Source organism: Strongylocentrotus purpuratus, unplaced genomic scaffold (assembly GCF_000002235.5).
Source record: "Strongylocentrotus purpuratus isolate Spur 01 unplaced genomic scaffold, Spur_5.0 spur5_scaffold_6, whole genome shotgun sequence".
NCBI lineage: Eukaryota > Metazoa > Echinodermata > Echinoidea > Camarodonta > Strongylocentrotidae > Strongylocentrotus > Strongylocentrotus purpuratus.
The window spans coordinates 187,467-209,552 of NW_022145612.1; the positions used below are offsets into that span (position 1 = coordinate 187,467).

The window sequence follows — 22,086 nt, forward strand, 5'->3', positions numbered from 1 at the left end:
TTCTCTCAAAGCAGTCATTAATACTATATTATTATTAATATTATAATTGTTATCATTATTGTTATTACTATTATTATCATCATTATGACTTATTAAAGGTACTATGTCCTATTTGCAGGCCAAAAAATGAAAAAGTTAAATTCCAACTGCATTTGAGAGATAATACTTATTTAGAACTTCCCTAAAAAAGGTGGGGCTTGAAAATGTCTTTAAGTGGGAAAATAATGACTATTAGTTGTCAAATCGACTTTAGGGCTATAGAGCCAAAAAGTAATAGTCTTGATTTTCAGACAATTGTACCGAATGGTCTTACGTTTTATGTTGCGCAAAGATTCAATCAGTTTAATCTTGGCCATCACAGAAGTGTGTTATTGATGTAGAGAAGATCTCCATGTTCTTGCAGACTGGTCCACTAAATGGCTGATGGGATTCAACATCAAGAAGTGTGCTACATTGTCAATCACAAACAAGAAGCACCCCGTCACAGTGGACTACACCCTACTAAATGAGTCAATTCCTCGAGTAAAACAATACAAGTATCTTGGTGTCACGATTACCCATGACCTTAAATGGAACACCCAATGTAAACTCGCCACCCAGAAAGGCAATAGAACCCTTGGCCTCCTACGCAGAACTCTATCACCGTGCACCAAGAACATCAAATCCAAAGCCTACACAATGCTTGTTCGTCCTCAACTTGAGTATGGCAGTGAAGCTTGGAACCCTCGGACTCTGACATCAATACAAAGTCTTGAGAAAGTACAGCGAGCTGCCGCCCGTTTTGTATACCAAGACTACCGGAGAATAACATCAGTCACAGCACTTGTCAACAAACTGGGATGGGATACCCTTCACAACCGCAGGCTTCTTGCACAGTCCACTTTGTTTTACAAGATGCACCATCACCAACTCAACATGCCTTTTCCCACTCACATTATCCCAGCTACATATCTGGGCAGAAATGATCACCCTCTGAAGTATGCAGTACCCCCAGCTTCCATTGATAGCTTTAAGTACTCCTTCTATCCTCGCACCATCTGGACGTGGAACCACCTATCAGCTGCTGCAGTAACATCTCCAACAGTGACCATCTTCCAGGAGGCTGCTCTACCTATCATCAGAGCGTTGCCTCCTCCTGTTGGGTCCAAGCTACTGTAGACTCCACGTCTCGGTTTTTACTTGCACGTCCACCGTTTTATTGTAAATAATAGACATCATTCACTGTTTTGAATTACTTCATGCACTGTCACTATGCCAGCACGTTGCACGGACATCCCAGTTTAGCTGTATGATAGCTGCCATCGGGATTATCTCTACAAGTAAATGCTCATGTACCCTTTACAACTCTTTTCATGTATGTTATTACCAAAGAAGAAAAAAAGCCAGTCAGTCACTCAATAGTGTCTGACAGTGAAGTCTAGCAAGTAAACGGGTTTCCTTGCATAATTTGAATATGAGGACACTGCTAACGTTTAAATTTTACAGATAGGACATACATGACATATTCATAATTCCTGCAAAGTTCTACAGAATTTGAGGTTGGCTTCCAAAGGAACATAGTACCTTTAAGTAAGCAAATATCATTCCCCCAAACCTAGGAGGGGGGATGCATCCCCCTCATCCCCCCCCCCCCCCTCCCCCGTTGTCTACGCCCCTGCAGGACTGTAAGACATGCACCGACGGTAATTGCTCCGTGGTCAATATCATACACCAGGGGCGTAAATCCGTACCGAGGGATGGGGGGGATGATCGGCGATAGCCATCACATACTAGCACGAGCACACGCGCGCCAACTCTAATTTACGCAAGCGCGCGCGATCGCGCACGCACAAACACACAACACACACACACACACACACACAAGGTTTCCCCCTCTCGCGCGGAGCGCGGAAGCCTTGACGTTTCTATTATTAGAGAAAGCAGACGATTGGTGTACTGTTCTCGACTCTTGATTCTCGACTGAATTCAGTTTCCCATTCCCGCGCGAAGCGCGAAAAGCTTAGACGTTTGATTTAATTATTATAGAAAGAAGACGATTCGTTGCACCGTTTTAAACTCTTAATAAGCCCTATTTATCTGAATTCAGCTTCCCCCTCTCGCGCGTAGCGCGGAAGCCTTGACGTTTCCTTAAATTATTAGAGAAAGCAGACGATTGGGTGTACTGTTCTCGACTCTTTATTCTCGTCTGAATTCAGTTTCCCCTTCCCGCGCGAAGCGCGGAAGTTTTGACGTTTCATGAAATTATTAGAGAAAGTAGACTATTCGCTGTACCGTTTTCGACTCTTAATAAGCCCTATTTATCTTCATTCAGTTTCCCCCTCTCGCGCGAAGCGCGGAAGCCTTGACTTTTCCTTAAATTCTTAGAGAAAGCAGACGATTGGGTGTACTGTTCTCGACTCTTAATTCTCGTCAGAATAAATTTTTCCCCTTCCCGCGCGAAGCGCGAAAAGCTTAGACGCTTGGTTTAAATATTATAGAAAGAAGACGATTCGTTGCACCATTTTCGACTCTTATTAAGCCCTATTTATCTGAATTCAATTCAATTCATTCAATATAAACAACAAATTAATTCATTCATAGACCTACACAAACATCACATGCATTGCAGCCCTTAAATATCATCCCCTCGTCCCTTAAGTTTTAGGTGTGAACAAATGACAACCACCGAGTAGGACTTGGGCAATGCAACAGTTACCGTATTATTTATCACTCTCAATCAGATGCGTTCACAGTTTTCACACCTCTTAAAAATTGTTTCTGGAATTCATATAATGATACATGTACTGTGTTTATTATTTAAATCTAATGAATTCTTTAATTTCCTCAGCCAAATCCTTTCTCAAATATAAAAATAATAAGAATGTGTACAGACTTACCTTGAAATAACTGAAGAGACAAACGGCCACTGTAAGTCTTGAACACGCCAGGTCTGGAACTTCAGTCTTCATCTTTCATCTACCCCCCCCCCCCCCCACACACACACACACACACTCCGGGGTCGGAGGGACCGCATGCGCGTTCCTAAAATCTCCAGGAAAGGGGTGTTTTTTTCGCGCGACAAAATCCGGCCCGGAGATTTCTTTAAAAAGGGGGTGGTTTTTTTTCTCTTTCTCTCTTTGGACTCGTAAAAAGGGGGTTATAAAATATTTGGAATATCATAGAAAAATTAAACGAATCCCGGGATCAAATTCCTGAAACTCCTGCTAGCTTTGAAAGCTCATTCAGGATTATTTCATTTTGAAAAGTAAAAACATTGGCCCCCAGCCCCCCCCCCCCTCCCCAGTTCCCCTCAATCGACTAGAGCTCACCTGAAATTGGGGGGGGGGGTGTGGTACATTTAGCAGTGTTCCGGATTTGGGGGGGGGGGGTCTCCAAGGCAGGAAAAGCCGGCGAAAAGCGGGCGAAAGGGGATTCAGAAATCAATTACATCCACACACACACATACATTAAGAGAATGAGACATAGACGATCATAATAATGCAAGAAAGGAGATTTGAAAGAGTGTACAGAGAGAGAGAGGGAGAGAGAGAGAGAGAGAGAGAGAGAGGTGGGTATATGGGAAGGAAACAAACAGAATGGTATAAAAAACGAAAGTAGAATGATGACGAAAGAATGAGAAAAAAAAAGAGGGAGGGGAAAGAGAAAGAAAGGGAGAAAACAGTAGCGAATCCAGGATTTTCCAAGAGGGGGACCCGAAATTTGAAAATCGCACCGACCGATATTTCGCTCAGTTGGGGGGGGGGGGGGGTAGGGAGCACTTAATCTTTTTTCTTCTCATTTTGCCCCCTCCCCCCCCCCCCGAAATTTGAAAATCGCGCCGACCAATATTTAGCTCAGCGGGGGGGGGGGGGGGGGGGGGTGAGCAGTAAAAATACATTTTGTATATCTATATACTCAGTATGCATTGACAATCGGAAACTCTTTAAAACATTTCTTCTTTTTGCAGAGAACTTCGAATTTTGAGAGAGTTGAACTTTTGTAATACCTGGAGATTATTCCAAAATATGATACATTTAATAAGAAATGGCCAAGGAAAAAGAGAATCATAAGGAAAGTTGTATCATCTGCTCAATCTTACTTGCATGCATAAAACAAAATTAGTTTTGCATGCAAAAGTGAAGTTCATTGACTATGATAATTAAGAAAGGAATATTAACAACACGTGATATACTTTGACCACTAATAACAAGATTATTAAGATCAATAGGATCCCCCCCTGATCCTCATTTTTAAAAATGAAGTACTTTGTTTGGTCAAGATGTATTGATAGTTTTTTGCAACAGAACAATTGTGCAATTTGTGTACTTTTTTTCATTGTAATGATTGTAATGGACATCAAACTACAAATATCTTTGTAAGATGTTATGTGTCATCAGCAAATAAAGAATAATGGAATAATCATTTAGATGAAATTATGATATCAATTTATTTAAACAAGGAACCGTAGGGGCCCCAGTACGGAGCCCTGCGGGATTCCAAATCTAAAAAGTTTACATTGGGATAGACACCATTGACCATAATATACTGATACCGGCCTACTCAAAACAAAACAAAAACAAGCTATAGCCCTCTTATACCATTTAAACAAAATACGTTTGAGTGTGTTATAGGCAACGATGATGTCAAAGGCTTTTGACAGGTCCATAAAAAATCCGAAACAAAAGTTGCCTTCGTCGTTTTTTGTTTTGTTTTTATTTAAAAATTAACAATAATAAAAACGCCCATTTTGATATACACAAACAACAAATTACCAACAAAACAAATCAATTTTCTTGTGAGTGAATAATCAACAGCTGACGTAGATGGAGTTTTCATATCAACGCCTTTGGTTGATATTGAGTGCTTCGGGATCAGGATCATACAGGGCCAGGGTAGTCTGTTCCACTTGGTGTCGTGCGCCCAATCAGCTGAGAAAATACACACCCTCAACGCTAAAACGGAGACTGTCCTTGTCTTCAATTGGTAGGGGTCGTGAGGATATGTATGGGATGCTTGTATAGCCTACTAGTACTAGAATAAAAACAGACCAAATCGCTTGGGCTAGCTGCTGGGTTATGTTTCTCAGAACCGTCATCCATTGAATGTGTGTTGATACGAGGACTGACTACTGACACTCGTTTCAATGCTGTGTTGCCGGATTAATTAAACCAAATCAAATTCAAGTATGAAGTATCAAGTTTATTTGTCTTCCAGAAAACACATGTGACAAATATAACAGAGTATAATCATAACAGTACAATGTTGACCGCAAATTGACATGGAAAGTGCATATTAATTATTTATGTAAATTATTATCAAGAAACATTGGTGTCATAACTCATGTTCATTTCCTTTACCGGTTTTATCATCACTGTATACAACCCTTATTTTGCCTTACCTAAATTATGGTATTTTAGCATGGGGAAATCCTTGTAAGACTTTAATTGATCGAATATTAATTTTGCAGAAGCGTGCATTAAGAATAATCCATGTCTACTCAGTTTGTTCCCACACTAACTTTTTTTTACAAGACAAAATTCGTAAAATTAATTATTTGTATTCTTGGTATACCTCGGTATCTTTATGTTCCAACTAATTACGAGTTACCTCTCCCGATTTCCTCCATTTTTCAAAAAAAATAACGAGATACACTCATACCCCACTAGACAATCGAATCACTTCCACACTCCTCGAATGAGAACAGCTTTCGCACAAAAAACAATTATTTACACCGGTCCAGTATTTTGGAATAACATGATACATCTTTTAAACAAAGTATATGTGCCTGCAATTATTCAACCAAATACAGAAACCTGAACACAAACTAAATGACCTTCTCCCACCAAAACGAGAGACAAGATATAACCTTAGGAAAAGTAAACAAGTGAGTCTGCCCAGGTGTAAAACAAACCGATTTAAGAATAGTTTTATCCCTTGGTGTGCGTATAATTTACAATAAGCAGGTAATTAGTGCAATATACATTTTCAATCATTCAATATTCTTTTGAACTTGTACCCCGACATATGCAGCTGGTTTTTAATTATATATATATATATATATATATATATTACCTTCGCTTCAGAGGATCAATTTGGAATAATTATTCAGTACATGCAGTTTTTTAGTTTATACCCACACGTTGACTTTCTTTATAATTATATTATATATTTGGATATTTGGATGTAGAGTTAACTTGATTGATCATTGCAGCTTTTTCACTTCTTCACTTTCTTTTCTTTTTCCCTCTCTTGCTCCCTGTTCTTGTCTATTCAATTTTATGTTGTTTCCCCCTTTTTCTTGTAATGATTTATTTGTAATATGATCTACCTGAATGATTTGTAATGTTTGTTTTTTTTCTATTAATGATCTACATTGTATTTCTATTCATAATTTATCAATTTCATTGTACTGAATTTAATAATGTTCATAATCATGTTGAAAATGTATACAATCCAACCCTTTGGTTGCTATGAATGAATAAAATAAATTTTTAAAAAAATTAAAAAAGTACCAGTCTATACAGTATACACATGTTTTAAAAAGCTAAAGATTAAACTTTTAAACACATATACATTAATCTCGGTTTGTTTGACTCTCGACTCAATCTCTTACTCTCTCTTTTTACTGATCTAACCTTCTTTTTCTAGAGCTTTTGCAATGGCATTCATTTTCCTTTCTTTTCTTTTTTTTTATCTTTCTTTCTTTTTGTCTTCCACTATTTTCCTCCATTTTTTCCTCTCTTTTAATTTTTCCCAAAAAAATCTGTAATTTCTTTGCTACCTATTTTTTCTATTTTATTGATTTTCTAAGCATACTTTGTTCATGTTATATTGTAAAACAGCATCTGAGGAACTAAAACTGACTTCAACAAACTCTGCTTCTAGGTAGTTCCTCTTTTCTCGTGCTTTTTTCTACTATACTTGTCGTTTCATTGCATATTTCTGTAATATAATTATCCATTGTATTATGTTTTGCATGAGAAATCAAATCATTTGAATTTGAATTTGAATTTGAAAGAAAGATGAGGACTAGTGACCTTTGTTGAAGCACAGCTTGTTAAGTTAAGGCCCCTCATAATTAATAAAGGTTCCAAAGAACTGCCTCATATACTTTTTATAGTCAAATTGTTTTCAGATTTACAAGTCGCACTCTTCATTATTTTAAGTACAAGTGTAAATCAAATCATTTCAACGACATATCTACCCGGGCATATATCTATCAACTTTCAGTTTCACTTGATTCGTTTTATGAACTAGTTTAGTCGTGCAAGAAAATTTGACATTAATTAACCCTCTTCTCTATGGAGCATTATCCACATTTTTGTGATTCTACGTTCTAAACATAAATTATTTAAAATCAATATATCATAAAGATTCAAACTAATAAAGCCAGCGTTCCAAATACATGACAGACTTCCTTTGCCCACGGCAATTGATCCCTTACCTTCTGAAACTTCCAAACTTCAATAGCGCCATCTATAACTACCTATTTGGGTTTTGAGTTGAGATATGATGTCTGCACTGTACTAGTACTGTGTGTCGATGAGGATTAGTCATCGGCCAGTCATCGGCTCATCACTTGCTATTAATACCAGACAGAGCTACTGGTTTGGTACCATTAGCCGAAAGCAGCCTGCCAAAATGTGCCAGTATACTACCCGATGAACTAAACAAGGAAATATACATCTACGATTCAGATTTGGTTTAGTCGCCCTCGGTTTGCTCGCACACAGACGTGGATGTGAGTATGTGGGACAAAACGAACAGTATTGCCTGTAACTCCGGGAAGCGTTATTTTTTTATGCGGCACAGATTGGGGCTTGGCGCGTGTTAAACCTATGGGAAGTACGTTCTTTCCCTTCTGAATAATGTCTGCACGTACGTGAGACTAGTCATGTTTATAGCTAGCGCATTAGCGCTGCGAAGAAGTTTGTATATCCATCGCGAACTATGTGTTTAGATAACATTCCTCTTCGTTTAAATTAGTTAAGTTTTATTGACTAATTATTGTGATGTTCTCCTTATTGACGTGCTGCTTCCTCTTCAGATTTCCAATTTGATTTTAATTGTTGATGTAATGATTTTCCATGCGGTAGTGGATTAAATATAACACTATTAAAAACTGACCTCTACTACTTATACTGTCTAGTACGCACACGACCAGTATTAGTCTGTAAATTCAAGACCCCTTTTAAAAAAAAGCCCCAATCTGTGCCGCATAAAAAAATAACGCCTCCGGGAAGCTCCAACACCGGCGCCGCAGGCGTCGGAGCTTCGGGTGGTTTCGCTGGTTTCTCGTGGGGGCTAGTAAAACGGCCGATTGGGTGATATTATCGTTAAATCTGCAAAGGGAGTACTTACAATTTTTACATCATAGGGTGCACGACTCCTCAGGGCTCAACTCCAATCACTTGAAGTTGAATGTACTATAATTTGAAGAAGTCTTCGATGGGAAAAAATGGTTAATTCGGGGTACTACACCAACGATTCTTCCATGTCGCAGCGTTGATTCAAAATAGCGATGAGAAGGTACGCATGCGTGACAGTGGCGAAAAAATATGAATATTCATGCTATCGAGCACCGATTGCTCGAAATCGCTGAATATGCACGACTCGAACAAACAGAGCCCTTCTCAACCTCGTGCATATTCAGCGATTTCGAGCGATCGGTGCTCGATAGCATGAATATTCATATTTTTTTCGCCACTGTCGCGCATGCGTACCTTCTCATCGCTATTTTGAATCAACGCTGCAACATGGAAGAATCGTTGGTGTAGTACCCGAATTAACCTTTTTTTCCCATCGAAGACTTCTTTAAATTATACATTCAAGTGATTGGAGTTGAGCCCTGAGGAGTCGTGCACCCTATGATGTAAAAATTGTAAGTACTCCCTTTGCAGATTTAACGATAATATCACCCAATCGGCCGTTTTACTAGCCCCCACGAGAAACCAGCGAAACCACCCGAAGCTCCGACGCCTGCGGCACCGGTGTTGGAGCTTCCCGGAGTTATATTTGTGGGAATATCTAATAACGTCTTGATACAAGACTATATATTTGCAACGTTGAAACGACGACACGAAGTGAAAGTAAAACATAACCAAATCGTACTACCCTTTTGTGTCCATTCTCCTTTTGTCGTCTGAATAATACTACATGGTGGCAGCGGTATAAGTGAAAAAACCATGGAAAGTTCTCGTCTACCATTGCCAGAAAGCTTTGATAAAGTTGCAGGCTTAAATCAAGCAGAACAATGGCCAAAATGGTCACTGCGGTTCGAGAGATATCGCGTCGCATCGGGCCTCGCATCCAAGCCAGACAGTGAGCAGGTTAGTACGCTACTCTATGCTATGGGTGAATGTGCCGATGATATTATCGTGTCTCTCAATGTGAAAGAGGAGACAGCAAAGTATGATGACGTGATCGCAACATTGAAGAAGTATTTCAATGTACGGAAAAACATTATTGTTGAAAGGGCAAAATTCAACAAACGAACACAACGCCCGGGAGAAAGTGTGGACACATTTATCAATGATTTGTACAGGCTAGCAGAGGACTGTGACTACGATAGACTTAAGGAGGGCTTGATAAGAGACAGAATTGTAGTTGGGGTGCTTGATGACTCCCTATCTGATCAACTACAGTCTAGAGAAGACCTAACTCTCTCAAAAGCAGTTCAATTGAGTAGACAGTCAGAAGCCCGGAAACAAAACAAGTCTGTTGTGAGGGGAGGTGCAGAGAGTGAGAGCCCTAACTCGGCCGTAAACTACGTAAGGCCTAAGAGCAAGGGAACGTACTCGAAGAAAACATCTCAAACTCCGCAGGGTAACTGTAAGTGGTGTGGAAGGCAGAATCATGCACGTGCCAGCTGTCCCGCAAAAGATGCAAAGTGCCATCAATGTGGAAAGATGGGCCACTTCCAGTCTGTGTGTCAAGCCAAACAACCAGAACAGGGAAAACAAGAGGCAGCAAAGCTGAAATGGAAAGCTCGAGTCAGCGAAGTAGATGATTTCGATGACATTGATGTCCCCTTCCTTGGTGAAGTCAGCGAGAACGATCAGACGTACTGGAGTTCATCGATCCTCGTAGATGGGAATGAAACACACTTCAAGTTAGACACAGGAGCAGCCGTTACTGTGTTGTCTGATTCCACTCCATGGCTGAATAAACACATCATGAGACCAACAACCAAGAGGTTACGTGGTCCAGGAAGTACAGTCCTGACTGTAATAGGACAAATGACATCAACTCTCAGGCATAGAGATAAACAGATCAAGGAGACTCTCTATGTGGTCAAAGATCAGGAGTCTTCATTGCTGAGTAGGAAAGCGTGTAGAACCTTGAATCTAGTCCGCAGAGTGGAGGAAGTCGATTCTTGTGATGATGAAACTGCAAACTTCAAGGCTGAGTTCCCTCAACTTTTCACTGGTTTGGGGAAACTGAAGACAGCATACCACATCACGTTAACTTCAGATGCCAAGCCGATGTGCCTGTATACAGCCAGGAAAGTTCCTCATCCGCTTCTACCGAAGGTGAAGAAAGAACTAGAGTCCATGTTAAAGCAAAATGTGATCTCAAAAGTGACTGAGCCGACAAAGTGGTGTTCGGGGATGGTTCCAGTGTTGAAGCCCAGTGGTTCGGTGAGAATTTGTGTAGACCTTACATCTCTCAACAAGGCAGTTGAACGAGAGATTCATCCGATGTCTTCAGTCGATGAAAGTCTAGCAAAACTGGGAAAGAGCACAATCTTCACAAAACTGGACGCCAACAGCGGGTTTTGGCAAATTCCATTGGAGGATGAGTCAAAGCTACTGACAACCTTTGTCACTCCATTTGGGAGATTTTGCTTCAACCGATTGCCGTTCGGGATAACGTCAGCGCCAGAAGTCTTCCAGAGAGCGATGTCCACTATCCTCGAAGGACTTGACGGCGTGATTTGTCACATGGATGATGTGCTAGTCCATGGTGCAACACAAACAGAACATGACATCAGAGTACGAGCTGTTCTACAACGTCTGCAGGAAGCAGGTATCACACTAAATCAGGGAAAGTGTGAATTCTCCAAACAGAGTGTGAAGTTCTTAGGGCACTTCATCGACGACACTGGTGTCAAGGTCGATCCGAGCAAAACAAGAGCTATTCGAGATTTTCCAGTTCCTCGAAGCGTGAAAGAGCTACAGAGGTTCATGGGAATGGTGAACCAGGTGGGAAAGTTTCTCCCAGGATTAGCTGAGATCAACGAGCCCCTTCGTCAACTCCTGAAGAAAGACAATGTGTGGTGTTGGGGAGAAGCGCAGCAGAGATCTTTCACACAGATCAAAGAGATGATGGTCTCGACAGCAGTCTTAGCTCATTATGATCCAGAACTGCCAACAGTCATTGCAGCAGATGCATCCGGGACTGGAATGGGTGCAATCCTGTATCAAGTGCAGACTGATGGAAATCGTAGACCAGTGTGCTATGCATCTCGATCGCTTACCGAGACTGAGCAGAGGTATGCAGTGATTGAAAAAGAGGCACTGGCAGCTACTTGGGCGTGCGAGAGGTTCTCCGAGTATGTACTTGGTCTTCATTTCGAGGTGGAAACTGACCACAAGCCATTGGTCACACTTCTAAACTCGAAAGAACTTGTGAAAATGCCTCCACGACTCCAACGCTTCAGAATGAGAATGATGAGATTTGATGCAGAGACATTGTATGTTCCAGGAAAACAGCAGACATCCGCTGACGCCTTGTCACGAGCGCCAGTAGAGAGGCCAGGAATGGATGATGTCAACTTCGTAGATGAGGTTGAATCATATGCATCAACATCAGCCATCAACCTCCCAGTGACAATGCAGAGATTTGAGGAAATCAGAAATGCACAAAAAACAGATGAAGTATGTGCAAAAATCAGAGACTACTGCGTTCAAGGATGGCCAGACTACATGCCACATAACCCGATCCTCAAACACTACTATGAGCAGAGAGGACACCTGAGTGTGGTAGAGGACTTGCTTATCTACGACGAGAGAATAGTCATTCCGAGAGCTCTGCGACTTGATATCCTTGAGAGGCTACATCAAGGACATCTGGGAATCACCAAATGTAGAGCCAGAGCCAGAGATTCAGTGTGGTGGCCAGGTCTATCAAAATCATTGGAGGACATGATTTCAAGCTGCTTGACCTGTGCTATCCATCGCCAAGAGGTCCGCGAGCCTTTGATGAGCTCATCCTTTCCTTCAAGGCCATGGGAGCGTCTTGGAATGGACCTGTTCGAACTCAAAGGGAAATCGTTCCTGATAGTAGTTGACTACTACTCGAGGTGGATTGAGGTCAAACAACTCCAAGGTCAGTCAACAATGGCAGTGATTTCTTCGCTGAAGGAGATCTTTGCAGTCCATGGGATTCCAGACCTTGTGGTTTCAGACAATGGTCCACAGTTCGCCAACGAGAACTTCAGAAAGCTTGCTGAAGAGTATGGATTCGTCCATACAACCAGCTCTCCAAGATACCCACAAGCTAATGGTGAGGCTGAAAGAGGAGTTCGCACTGTGAAAGCGTTGCTGAAGAAGAACGACGACATCCAGTTAGCCCTTCTCAGCTATCGAGCGTCACCACTCCAAAACGGGTTAGCTCCTTGTGAACTTCTCATGGGGAGGAGATTGCAGACTCAGGTTCCTACTTTGCCGCACATGCTGCTGCCACGGGTACAACAGCCGGACCTGACGACTGTGAGAGAGAAAGAGGAGAAGTACAGGTCAGATCAAATGATGACCTACAACCGACGTCATGACTCACGTGAGCTTCCAGAGCTACAACCAGGAGATTCCGTGTGGATCCGTGATCAGTCTCGCTACGGGAAAGTCACCCAGAAAGCGCAACAACCACGGTCCTACCATGTCCAGACAGAACTTGGGACAGTACGTCGTAATCGCCGTGCACTGATTGCTGTCCAAGGTCAACCCACCAAGACCAGAGTGCCGGAGTCATCCATGAGCAACGATCCAGAGAGACCTGACGATTCTGATGAAAGCGACTCAACCGGTTCCCAACGTAACCAGCAGATCAACCGGAAGCAGCCTGAGGGAGCCTCTACACCAACAGCTGCGACAGAGACGCGAACGCGATCTGGACGACTCGTGAAACCACCAAAGCGACTGTCCATGTAATGGGTTAAACTTAAATACCAAAATTGGGATTAACTTTGCAGGAACTGAAACTGAACAAGACTTTAAAGGTTTGGACAGTGTTTATTTGGGTTTAATAGTAAACTGGAATGGACTCGGGACTCGAAGAACACAATTAAGGAGAATATCCGTGAACTCTTAAACAGGATTATATTTCGGATTTTTATTGGATTTGAAACTATTTGGAAATCAATAAGAACTCTTGAACTGTTGATAATAAGCTTTGGGGGAGATGTGGGAATATCTAATAACGTCTTGATACAAGACTATATATTTGCAACGTTGAAACGACGACACGAAGTGAAAGTAAAACATAACCAAATCGTACTACCCTTTTGTGTCCATTCTCCTTTTGTCGTCTGAATAATACTACAATATTGCCTGGAGCTGGATCCGTAAAAAGACCCAGGGTCAGGGAATTGGAAATCAGCATCATGATGATGATGATGATGATGATGATGATGAACAGCATTTGTATGGCGCAATATATCTGTTTAAAAAACCATTCAAAGGCATGATCAGGGGGGGGGGGGGGGGGTATGCACTCCAGCAAAGCATAGTCGTCAATGTATTAGGTTTTTACAATTACAGACGTGTATCAATCAGATATGATTATTTACGTCTGGGGACCATCACCATCCGAAAGATGTGACTCAGTTTCGAACCGGCGTCCTCGCCTGAAACAGTTTGTAACTTTCACTACAGGCGCACGCCACAACGCCTAGTCATCAATGCTAATGCGTATTGACCTTTATATACAATGATATACCTCTTTATGTTGAATAGGAGTCGTGCTAACTTGGACCCGGGGACAACTTGGCCCCGCCGCAACATTGCCAACAAGGGTCAGTTTTTGCAGGTTTAGGGTTAGGGTTAGGGGGAAATGACAAAAAAATGACCGTTTTTGCAGCAGGTCCTTTGAATAAATCTAGTCATCTGATTGGTCGAAATTGGAGTCGTGATTTATACATGCCCGGCTACCGAGTGCCGCGCCAGTCAATAAATAGTTTTTCAAAAGATGCCTGCACGCCCGCCTACCAGTAGGGGCGCTAGTCCGAGAATAAGGATCATCTGCATAAACGAGGGTCGTCTTCGTAAACGCGGACAGACAATTCCCCCCCCCCCCCCCCCCCCCCAAAAAAAAGGATCATCTGCATTTTCTGATCCGTGCGTTGGCGATGCGAAAAATGGATTCCGCAATGATTTCTTGATGCATTTGACGTTGACTTTGTAAAGAGACTTTCACGATATGAGCGACATCTCCTTTGGGAAGACGGACAACCCACAAAAGTAACGATGAACTGAGGGTATTGTATTTATACGCGGAATTCGTTTTTCGCATCGCGAGCGCGTGGTTTGGGAGCCGGAAACCTGCAGAGCGCCCATGAAACAAAACGTTTGATTCACATGTAAATGCAGCGCTAGTGGTCAATAAACATTGGAATTTACCAACGTGCATTGCTGGTGTGCGTGCTGATTGGGGTAATGTCGGGATGTTGTGGTGTGGAAATGTATGGCTTTAACCTGCGGATAGGGAGATACTTCATAGACACAGTGAGGGTATTGGAATTGCTGCGAAGTCTTTTTAGGAGGAATGTCATCTTCATTTTTCTTTGTTCTAGTGCTTACAATGTAACTTTCGTTTTGTCTTTAAGTCTTGATCCAAATACTTCCCAACACTATTTTCAAGCTGAAAATGCTTTTGAAATTTCATTATAGACTATTCTGTCTGCTTGAAGCAAAAAGGGTGGTTATTCAGAGCTTTAAGTCAGTGCTTTATTCAGAGTCGACACCTGGCCCTCTATAAAGCTCTAAACAGATGATATTAAGTAGGTTAGGTGATGGCTTGCAAATGTCTGGAACTACAGTGTACAGTACATGTACCTTTGAAGATGGAAGCGAAATTTTTTTTAAAGTATTTTTTTTCTTTCTAATTAATATTTTGTGACTTTGGCATACCGGGTACATAAAATTCTTACAAAAATACTTGTATTGTTATTCATTTACTCTTTTTGTTATTGTTGAAAATTTTCAGGTGTGCCATTTCTGGATGAATAGTACTTAAGATCCAAATGAAACTTGCTCTGGTGACATCTTGATGCCATTACCTAAGTCTCCAGTCTCTCAACCCTCCCAGTTACCCCTTGACTTATCCCAACCCTCTCTATCTACACACAACACTCTTATATTTACCACACATTCCTATTTTTCTTTGGTTTCTACTTCCATTTCCTCCTCAACAATAACATCATCACCACCACTACAACCACTCCCACCTTCTTTATCATCATCATACCCCCTTGTTTCTGAGCATCAAGACAAATTAATTTTGGAATCTACTGTCATAGAAACATCTCCGACTTCTTCCTCTTCTGTGCTGTCTCAATCTCACAAACTCAAGCAAAGCTCCTCAATTATGTCTGCTACTTCGTTATCATCTACCTCCTCACAACCCCTTCTAGAATCCCCATCAACAGTAGCTCCTTCTTCTCTACCATCCTCTAGCATCACCTCCTCTCCCCCTTCCTCCTCTCCACCTTCCTCCTCTACCACCACCTCTTCCCCTACCACCTCTTCCCCACCAGCCTCCTCCATTCTACCTGTTCCCTCTGCAATGGAATCTCCGGACTCCACTACATCTAATACAGTAAAAATGGAGGATAAATTGCTAGATGACATGAAGGAGGATTTGATGAAGCTCCGTGATATGTCTTCATGGTCTACTCCTGAGGCAGCTCAACTTGTCAAAGGTATCAGTGCTTGTTATTGGAATGCTGAGGGTCATCAGCAAGAAGTGGCAGAAGCCTTTTGTGAACTGCAGGGATCTGGTAAGTTATTCACATTCTCTCTTCCTCAAAGATATTTGATAATTCTGCTAACAAAGTGCTGGGTACTGTTTTTTATGACCATCCATGGATCTTTTCTACTATCTTATTACATTAGGCCCTTTTAAAGCGATACTGTCCTACTTGTATCTACTTGCATAACTTGCTCCCTCTATTAAAGAAAACAATGCCTAATCAGTGACCATAGTGTCCCCCGTGATCCTCTTTTTCTTATGTTAATTGAGAGCTGAGTTAATGAGATAACCACCTGTCCAGTGACCTTGCATGGTGGTCTAATCCTTCCTATAAACTAGTACAGATAAGCTTTAAGATGTTTATTTCAAGGTTGAAAGTTTTGTTAATTTTGTGCTTGTTTAAAGCGTGAATTAAGAATTGATATGAACTGATGAGATTATGAATGTAGATTATATGTTTCAATGTCATAATAAATGAGTCAGTTTATTCTTATACACATCTTCATTCTTAAAACCTAATACCTGAAACACTTTTACAACGAGTTATTGACTTCAAAATTTTTATTAAAATTGTTGAGAAGATATCTCGCTTTGATTTAGCAAACCCTCAAAAAGCTTGAATAAACGCTCAAACACAGACCCGAAAAAAAAGTTTTACAGAATGATCCTTAAAGGGGATATGATGTATCTCACTGAGCGGGAATGCTTGCGACTGTTGCGAGCATCGCAAATTTGGGGTTTTGCCATGGTTCTTAACAAAATGCAAAAAAGTTTGCAAACAGTTTTCATTGTCGCATACAGTATTTCTTTGCAAATTTATTTTTCCACAAACAATTGCAAGCAATTGCAAAACAGTCGTAAGCCTTTGCAAATGGTTGTAAGATGGTGTCACCGAATTTATTTTTGATTAGCCAATGCTAGCGACCATGTTACTGTATGGTTCCTATATAAAATTGACCCATTGAGTACCTGGAGTTAGCAAAAGGTCCCAAACAAAGGATTGGCAAATAGTTGCTAATCTTGGCAAAAGATTCTGGCTAACATTTTCTTACAGTCGCTAATAGCTGACAACTGCCTTTCTTAAACACTTTCGCAAACATTTGCTCAAATGTTGCTAATTGTCGCTAAACCCCCTGATTTTCGTCAATATTCATCATAAAGGTTGGCGAATCCAAATTCAGTGAGATACCCATTAACTGTGTACTTCTGATCATTGAGCCAGCAACTCTAATTAGGTTATTGTAACCTAAAATGTATGACTTTTCCATTTCAAGCACCTTGTACTGGTATTGTAAAGATGGTACTTTACTATTGTATTTTTATGTCATATTTAAAGGCTAGTCCATCATTTTGTCTTTTATTCAAATGAGAGAAACAGGTCAGTTAAAATATAAGTGACATTTCATACAGAATTAAAAAAAGTTATGCATAGCTAAAATTATAATCAATCAAGCACAAAAAGCAGCAGTACATGTATGCTCTCCCATAAACCAAGCTCCCCATTTATTTTGAGCAGAAAACTATTTGAAAGAGCCCTCTTTTTATTTGTTGATAAAGGAATACATCCCTCCCGTTCATGTGTATTTGCATTGTGTAGATGTGTTCTATAATATATTCGTAAAACATCTGTCCAATGAAAATTTAAACTAAATTAATTGTATGAATTTATTATGTAATTTGGAGAGCTGCTCAAAAACGAAATTACAGGGTTGCAAATTTGTGTTGGATGAATCATAACTTGATAATTGCAATAACTGCATGATTGCAGCATGATACTTTAGCTTCTGAATTCCTGTATTCCCATTAACTTAATGAAGGACTGACTCTATTCCTATATACGCAATGCATAGTACTGTTGAGGCTAGTACAGGCTACCCAGTGTTCAAAAGTATTGTCCAGTCAAATGTTACTACGCAGCTTGAGTCTAGGATGGACTTTCCTTCTTTTAAAGAAAATCATAAATATGGCCAATAGTGTACCACTAGAAATCAGGAAGCTTAAAGATGACGATCGTATCAAATTAACAAATAAAATCAGAGAGGATTGTGGCTGCTCAGCTGAAGGCCCACCTCGAGAGATTTGGCATGCTTCCTGTTCATCAATCTGCTTACAGGAACCACCATTCAACAGAAACTGCTACGGTTAAAGTCCTGAACGATCTTCTCCTGGCCATAGACAAGGGTAATGAAGCCGTGCTCATCCTCCTGGATTATACAGCTGCATTTGACACCATTGACCATACCCTGTTACTTCATCGCCTGGAAAATGACTTTTTCATCACCGGAACTGTGCTTGATTGGATACGCTCATATCTCCACAATCGCAGTCAACGTGTGATCATCAACGACACGCCTTCTGCAACATTTCCACTGATCTGCGGCGTTCCTCAAGGTTCCGTAATCGGCCCACATCTCTTCGTTCTCTACACCAGCCCACTGTCTAAGGTCATTAACTCTCACCAGGGGATTCAACATGCGATGTACGCTGACGACACTCAGATTTATATAACTCTTAAGCCTAACGGGAAGGATGATGCGACTCGGAAACTCAGCAGTTGCCTTGAAGACATTAGGTTCTGGTCTTCTAACAATAGACTTTGCCTTAATGTGCCACTTTTTTCTGCTGGTATGGTCATGAGTCTCTGGCGTGTGATGCAACCCTGGGGAAATTTGAAGTTTTTGTCTGGATGCATTTTAATTATTTGAATGTGGTACATGTATCTCTTATATTGTCCTTGTCACATAAATCTGCAACGCTGGTTGCATCTGGTTGGGATATAGGTGATGGCGGTCTGCGGACTATAGTTATTTGGTTAACTTTGCCCATTGCCTGGCAGCACAGCCAGGTGCACCTAGTGTTCCTTTTTTGTGTGTGATTTGCTATTAATTGTTTATTTCAACTCTGTATTTTGATATCATGTGTTTTTTTTGCCAAATAAAATAATAATAAATAAAAAATAATAATGAACGAAAATCTGAAATGATCCACATTACTTCCAAATTCAGAAACACCGATTCCTTCCCCGACTTGGTTACCGGAGATGGCTCACTGAAGGGTAGTGAATACGTTCGAGACCTGGGTGTTTTAATCGACAAAAATCTTACATTTCAACAGCACATTAAAAACGTATGTAAATCGGCATCTTTTGGAATCTTCAAAATTGGGAAAATTAGGAAACTACTTGACCGGCCCACAACTGCAAAATTAACCCATGCATTTGTATCCTCCCACCTTGATTATTGTAATTCAATTTTTTCTGGTCTTCCGCAATCGTCCCTACTTCCACTTCAAAGAATTCAGAATACTGCTGCAAGGCTTGTTACTCTCTCGAGAAAGTTTGAGCACATAACCCCAATATTGCGTTCTCTTCATTGGCTTCCCATACACCATCGTATAACATTTAAAGTTCTTCTTCTTACATACAAAATTCTCCATGGCCAAGCCCCTAAATATCATTCAGATTTGATTTCCTTACGTTCTTCTAGTTCTTTAAGACCTCTTCGATCATCATCAACCTTGCAGTTAACCCTCGGACCACGTACCGTTACAAAATATGGCGATCTAGCTTTCTCAGTAAATGCCCCTATCCTTTGGAACAAATTACCAGCGCACTTTCATAATATTCATTCTCTCGACCAATTCAAGTCCTTGCTGAAAATGCACCTTTTTAATTCATAAATAATATTCTGCAGTTGTGAGTCGGTCAAAGGAGGTGCACACCTTCTTATTTTTTGTTTGTTCGATCCTATGTTTGATCCTATGTTTGACCTCTTGTATGTATGTTTGATCTCACTCTTTATCTTATTTTTTATTATTATATATGCATGATTTATTGAATAAAGAACAGATGTATAAGTTGTGTGTTTATTATAAGTTTTGGTAAATAATTGTTAAGTCAGAATATGGTGCGCTTAGAGACACCAGTATTAAGCGCCTTGTAAATATTGTTTATTATTATTATTATTATTATAAAATCATCTATCAAGCTGGGATATGTGCCTAGCAAGAAAATTTTGCAATGTTTTATAACATCACATCAGGCACCAATCCTGTTTAAGCAGACGTCATCCTCTAACTAATGGACATATTTTCAATGAAATTATTTCTCAATAATAAGAGTTCAATAGATTTTAAACTTAAAGGTAATACAAAGTTTCTGGAAATTTTAAAATTGGGTAGATAGTGATTCTTTACAATTTTGATATACATCAGGCCTGATAAATAATTTTTTGATGCAAGATATAAAACAAATGAACAATTCCTTCTTTTCGAGGTACTGGTTAAGACTACGGGCCTCGGTGACTCCAATAGTACTATTGGATTCACCTCTTGCGCAGAGTTTTAACCAGAACCTCTCAAGACAGTGTATATTTGTATACTATTTTAAAAGAGGAAGTGATGCTGATAGTAACTCTTTACTTAGAAACATTCACGGTAAGGATAAATGATTGATTAAAGAACCACTGAAATATAAGCCCCCTTTCGAATTTAAATGCCAGTCGAATGATAGAATGGACTGTTTGTTTCTGATTAACATGCTTAGCAACAATATTATAGTATTAATGACTGCTTTAAGAAACATAGTTGTTTTTATACGCTCAAGGGAAGGTTACAATCAAGCTATTGCCCGAGGCTTGCCGAGGGCAATAGCGAGCGTATAAAAACATCTATGTTTCGAAAATTAAAGCAGTCATTAGTACTTTTATATACCGACAAGGGTCATAGAATACATGTGCGACTTACCAATCATGGTAATCAAGTTTGTTTACGCTATCGAGACAGCAGACAGTGTAAGGGTACAAGGTACATACAAATACGTGTGTGGGACTATGAACGGGCTGGTTTTTTGTGTCACTGAAATGTGCCCAGAATTCAAGTAATTTATCTATTAAATGACTATAACAGACAAGAAACAAGTCAAAGGTAAGGACAAGAATCAGTGCTTATCAATATACAGTTGTAAAAGAAATTTTGCATGAAATACCATCAGGAAAGCTATCTAAATTTTTCAGAAATTAGCGACAAACACACCAAATTCAGCGCTGCAATGACGCACAAAACGGCGTAGAATTCAACTTTTCATCCAAATGAATTCAAACACTTGCATTATACAGTCTTCAATACCTGTATCACTGTTATCGCATGCAATTAAATCGCAATCTTTATCTAGACCTAGATCTACGGCTAATAATAAAACGTAGGGCCTGCCCTTTTGGTGTTTTGCTGTTTAGCGACAAATTCTTCGCACACACACAATGTATGGTATCCGCGATCGTTCAAACCAGTTTTTAAGCAAGACTGAACTATTCCTGGTAACTTGAATTTATCCTCGAACTATTACATGGGCGTGGCATTTTTCGTTTATTTACGGGAATGGCTAAAACCATGACTGCAATTTCGACCAATCGGATGGATTTCTTAAGTGTGGTATATAACAAGAGTTAGTATATGCAGCTGAATGTACAATGGCCTCTTCTTACAATTAGCGAACTTGTGAAGAGGAGATGATGAAATGGGCATTGAAAATGTGTGGTTTGTTATGGGACACCATTTGTTAAATGCTAATTTGGTTAGTCCTGTGCGGATATGTCAGTATAGTGTTCGGTGTGTTATCATGCAGGAATTTTGAAAACCTTCTATCTCACCTCCCCTTATGCAATGATAAAAATACATTAATATTTTATGTATATCTAAATAAATTATTGTGATGCTAGAAAGTCCAGAATCAGTTACACTGACTTTGGTCTACAAATTAATGTGGGCACTAATTTTAACCATGTGCACTATAGGATCAATTAGAATTCATTGAATTGTCATGTTTAGAATTATTGAGGCCATAAATACATGTCTATTTTTGAAAATCAACTACGACTTCTCCGTCTTCTATAAATTTGTACATTGTATCTCTCATCTACCATATACATGTTTGGTTATTGGATTTAAATTTGTACCTCTCATCTACCATATATGGTTATTGTATTTAAATTTGTATCTCTCCTCTACCGTATATACTGTATGTTTATTGTATTTAAATTTGTATCTCTCATCTACCATATATGGTTATTGTATTTAAATGTGCATCTTGTTAGAGAGTAGTAGAGTTTAGTTTTAGTTTCGATCAGCCTAGTCTCTTTATTC

At 40.1% G+C, this 22,086-nt stretch overlaps 2 protein-coding genes across 5 annotated transcripts in view; both read left to right on the forward strand.

Annotated features, from left to right (window-relative positions):
- The first annotated feature begins 7,478 nt into the window (after positions 1 to 7,478).
- The window catches only part of LOC100892829, a 32,643-nt gene continuing 18,035 nt past the window's right edge, over positions 7,479 to 22,086 (forward strand). For 2 of the 4 annotated variants that reach the window (XM_030972414.1, XM_030972415.1), the window contains exons 1-2: positions 7,479 to 7,720; positions 15,184 to 15,976. In XM_030972414.1, the coding sequence (XP_030828274.1) occupies positions 15,247 to 15,976 (730 nt within the window). In that variant the 5' untranslated portion in view covers positions 7,479 to 7,720; positions 15,184 to 15,246. The remainder of the gene's footprint in view (positions 7,721 to 15,183; positions 15,977 to 22,086) is intronic. The other 2 variants (XM_030972416.1, XM_030972417.1) reach the window with 2 other exon arrangements.
- On the forward strand, positions 9,165 to 13,130 carry LOC115919248 (uncharacterized protein K02A2.6-like). The gene has a single exon (XM_030972594.1). It carries the CDS (start codon positions 9,165 to 9,167, stop codon positions 13,128 to 13,130), a length of 3,966 nt encoding a protein of 1,321 aa, XP_030828454.1.

Excerpts from the sequence above, each read along its gene's own strand:
- LOC115919248 (XM_030972594.1), top strand. The coding sequence starts at position 9,165 with ATGGAAAGTTCTCGTCTACCATTGCCAGAAAGCTTTGATAAAGTTGCA.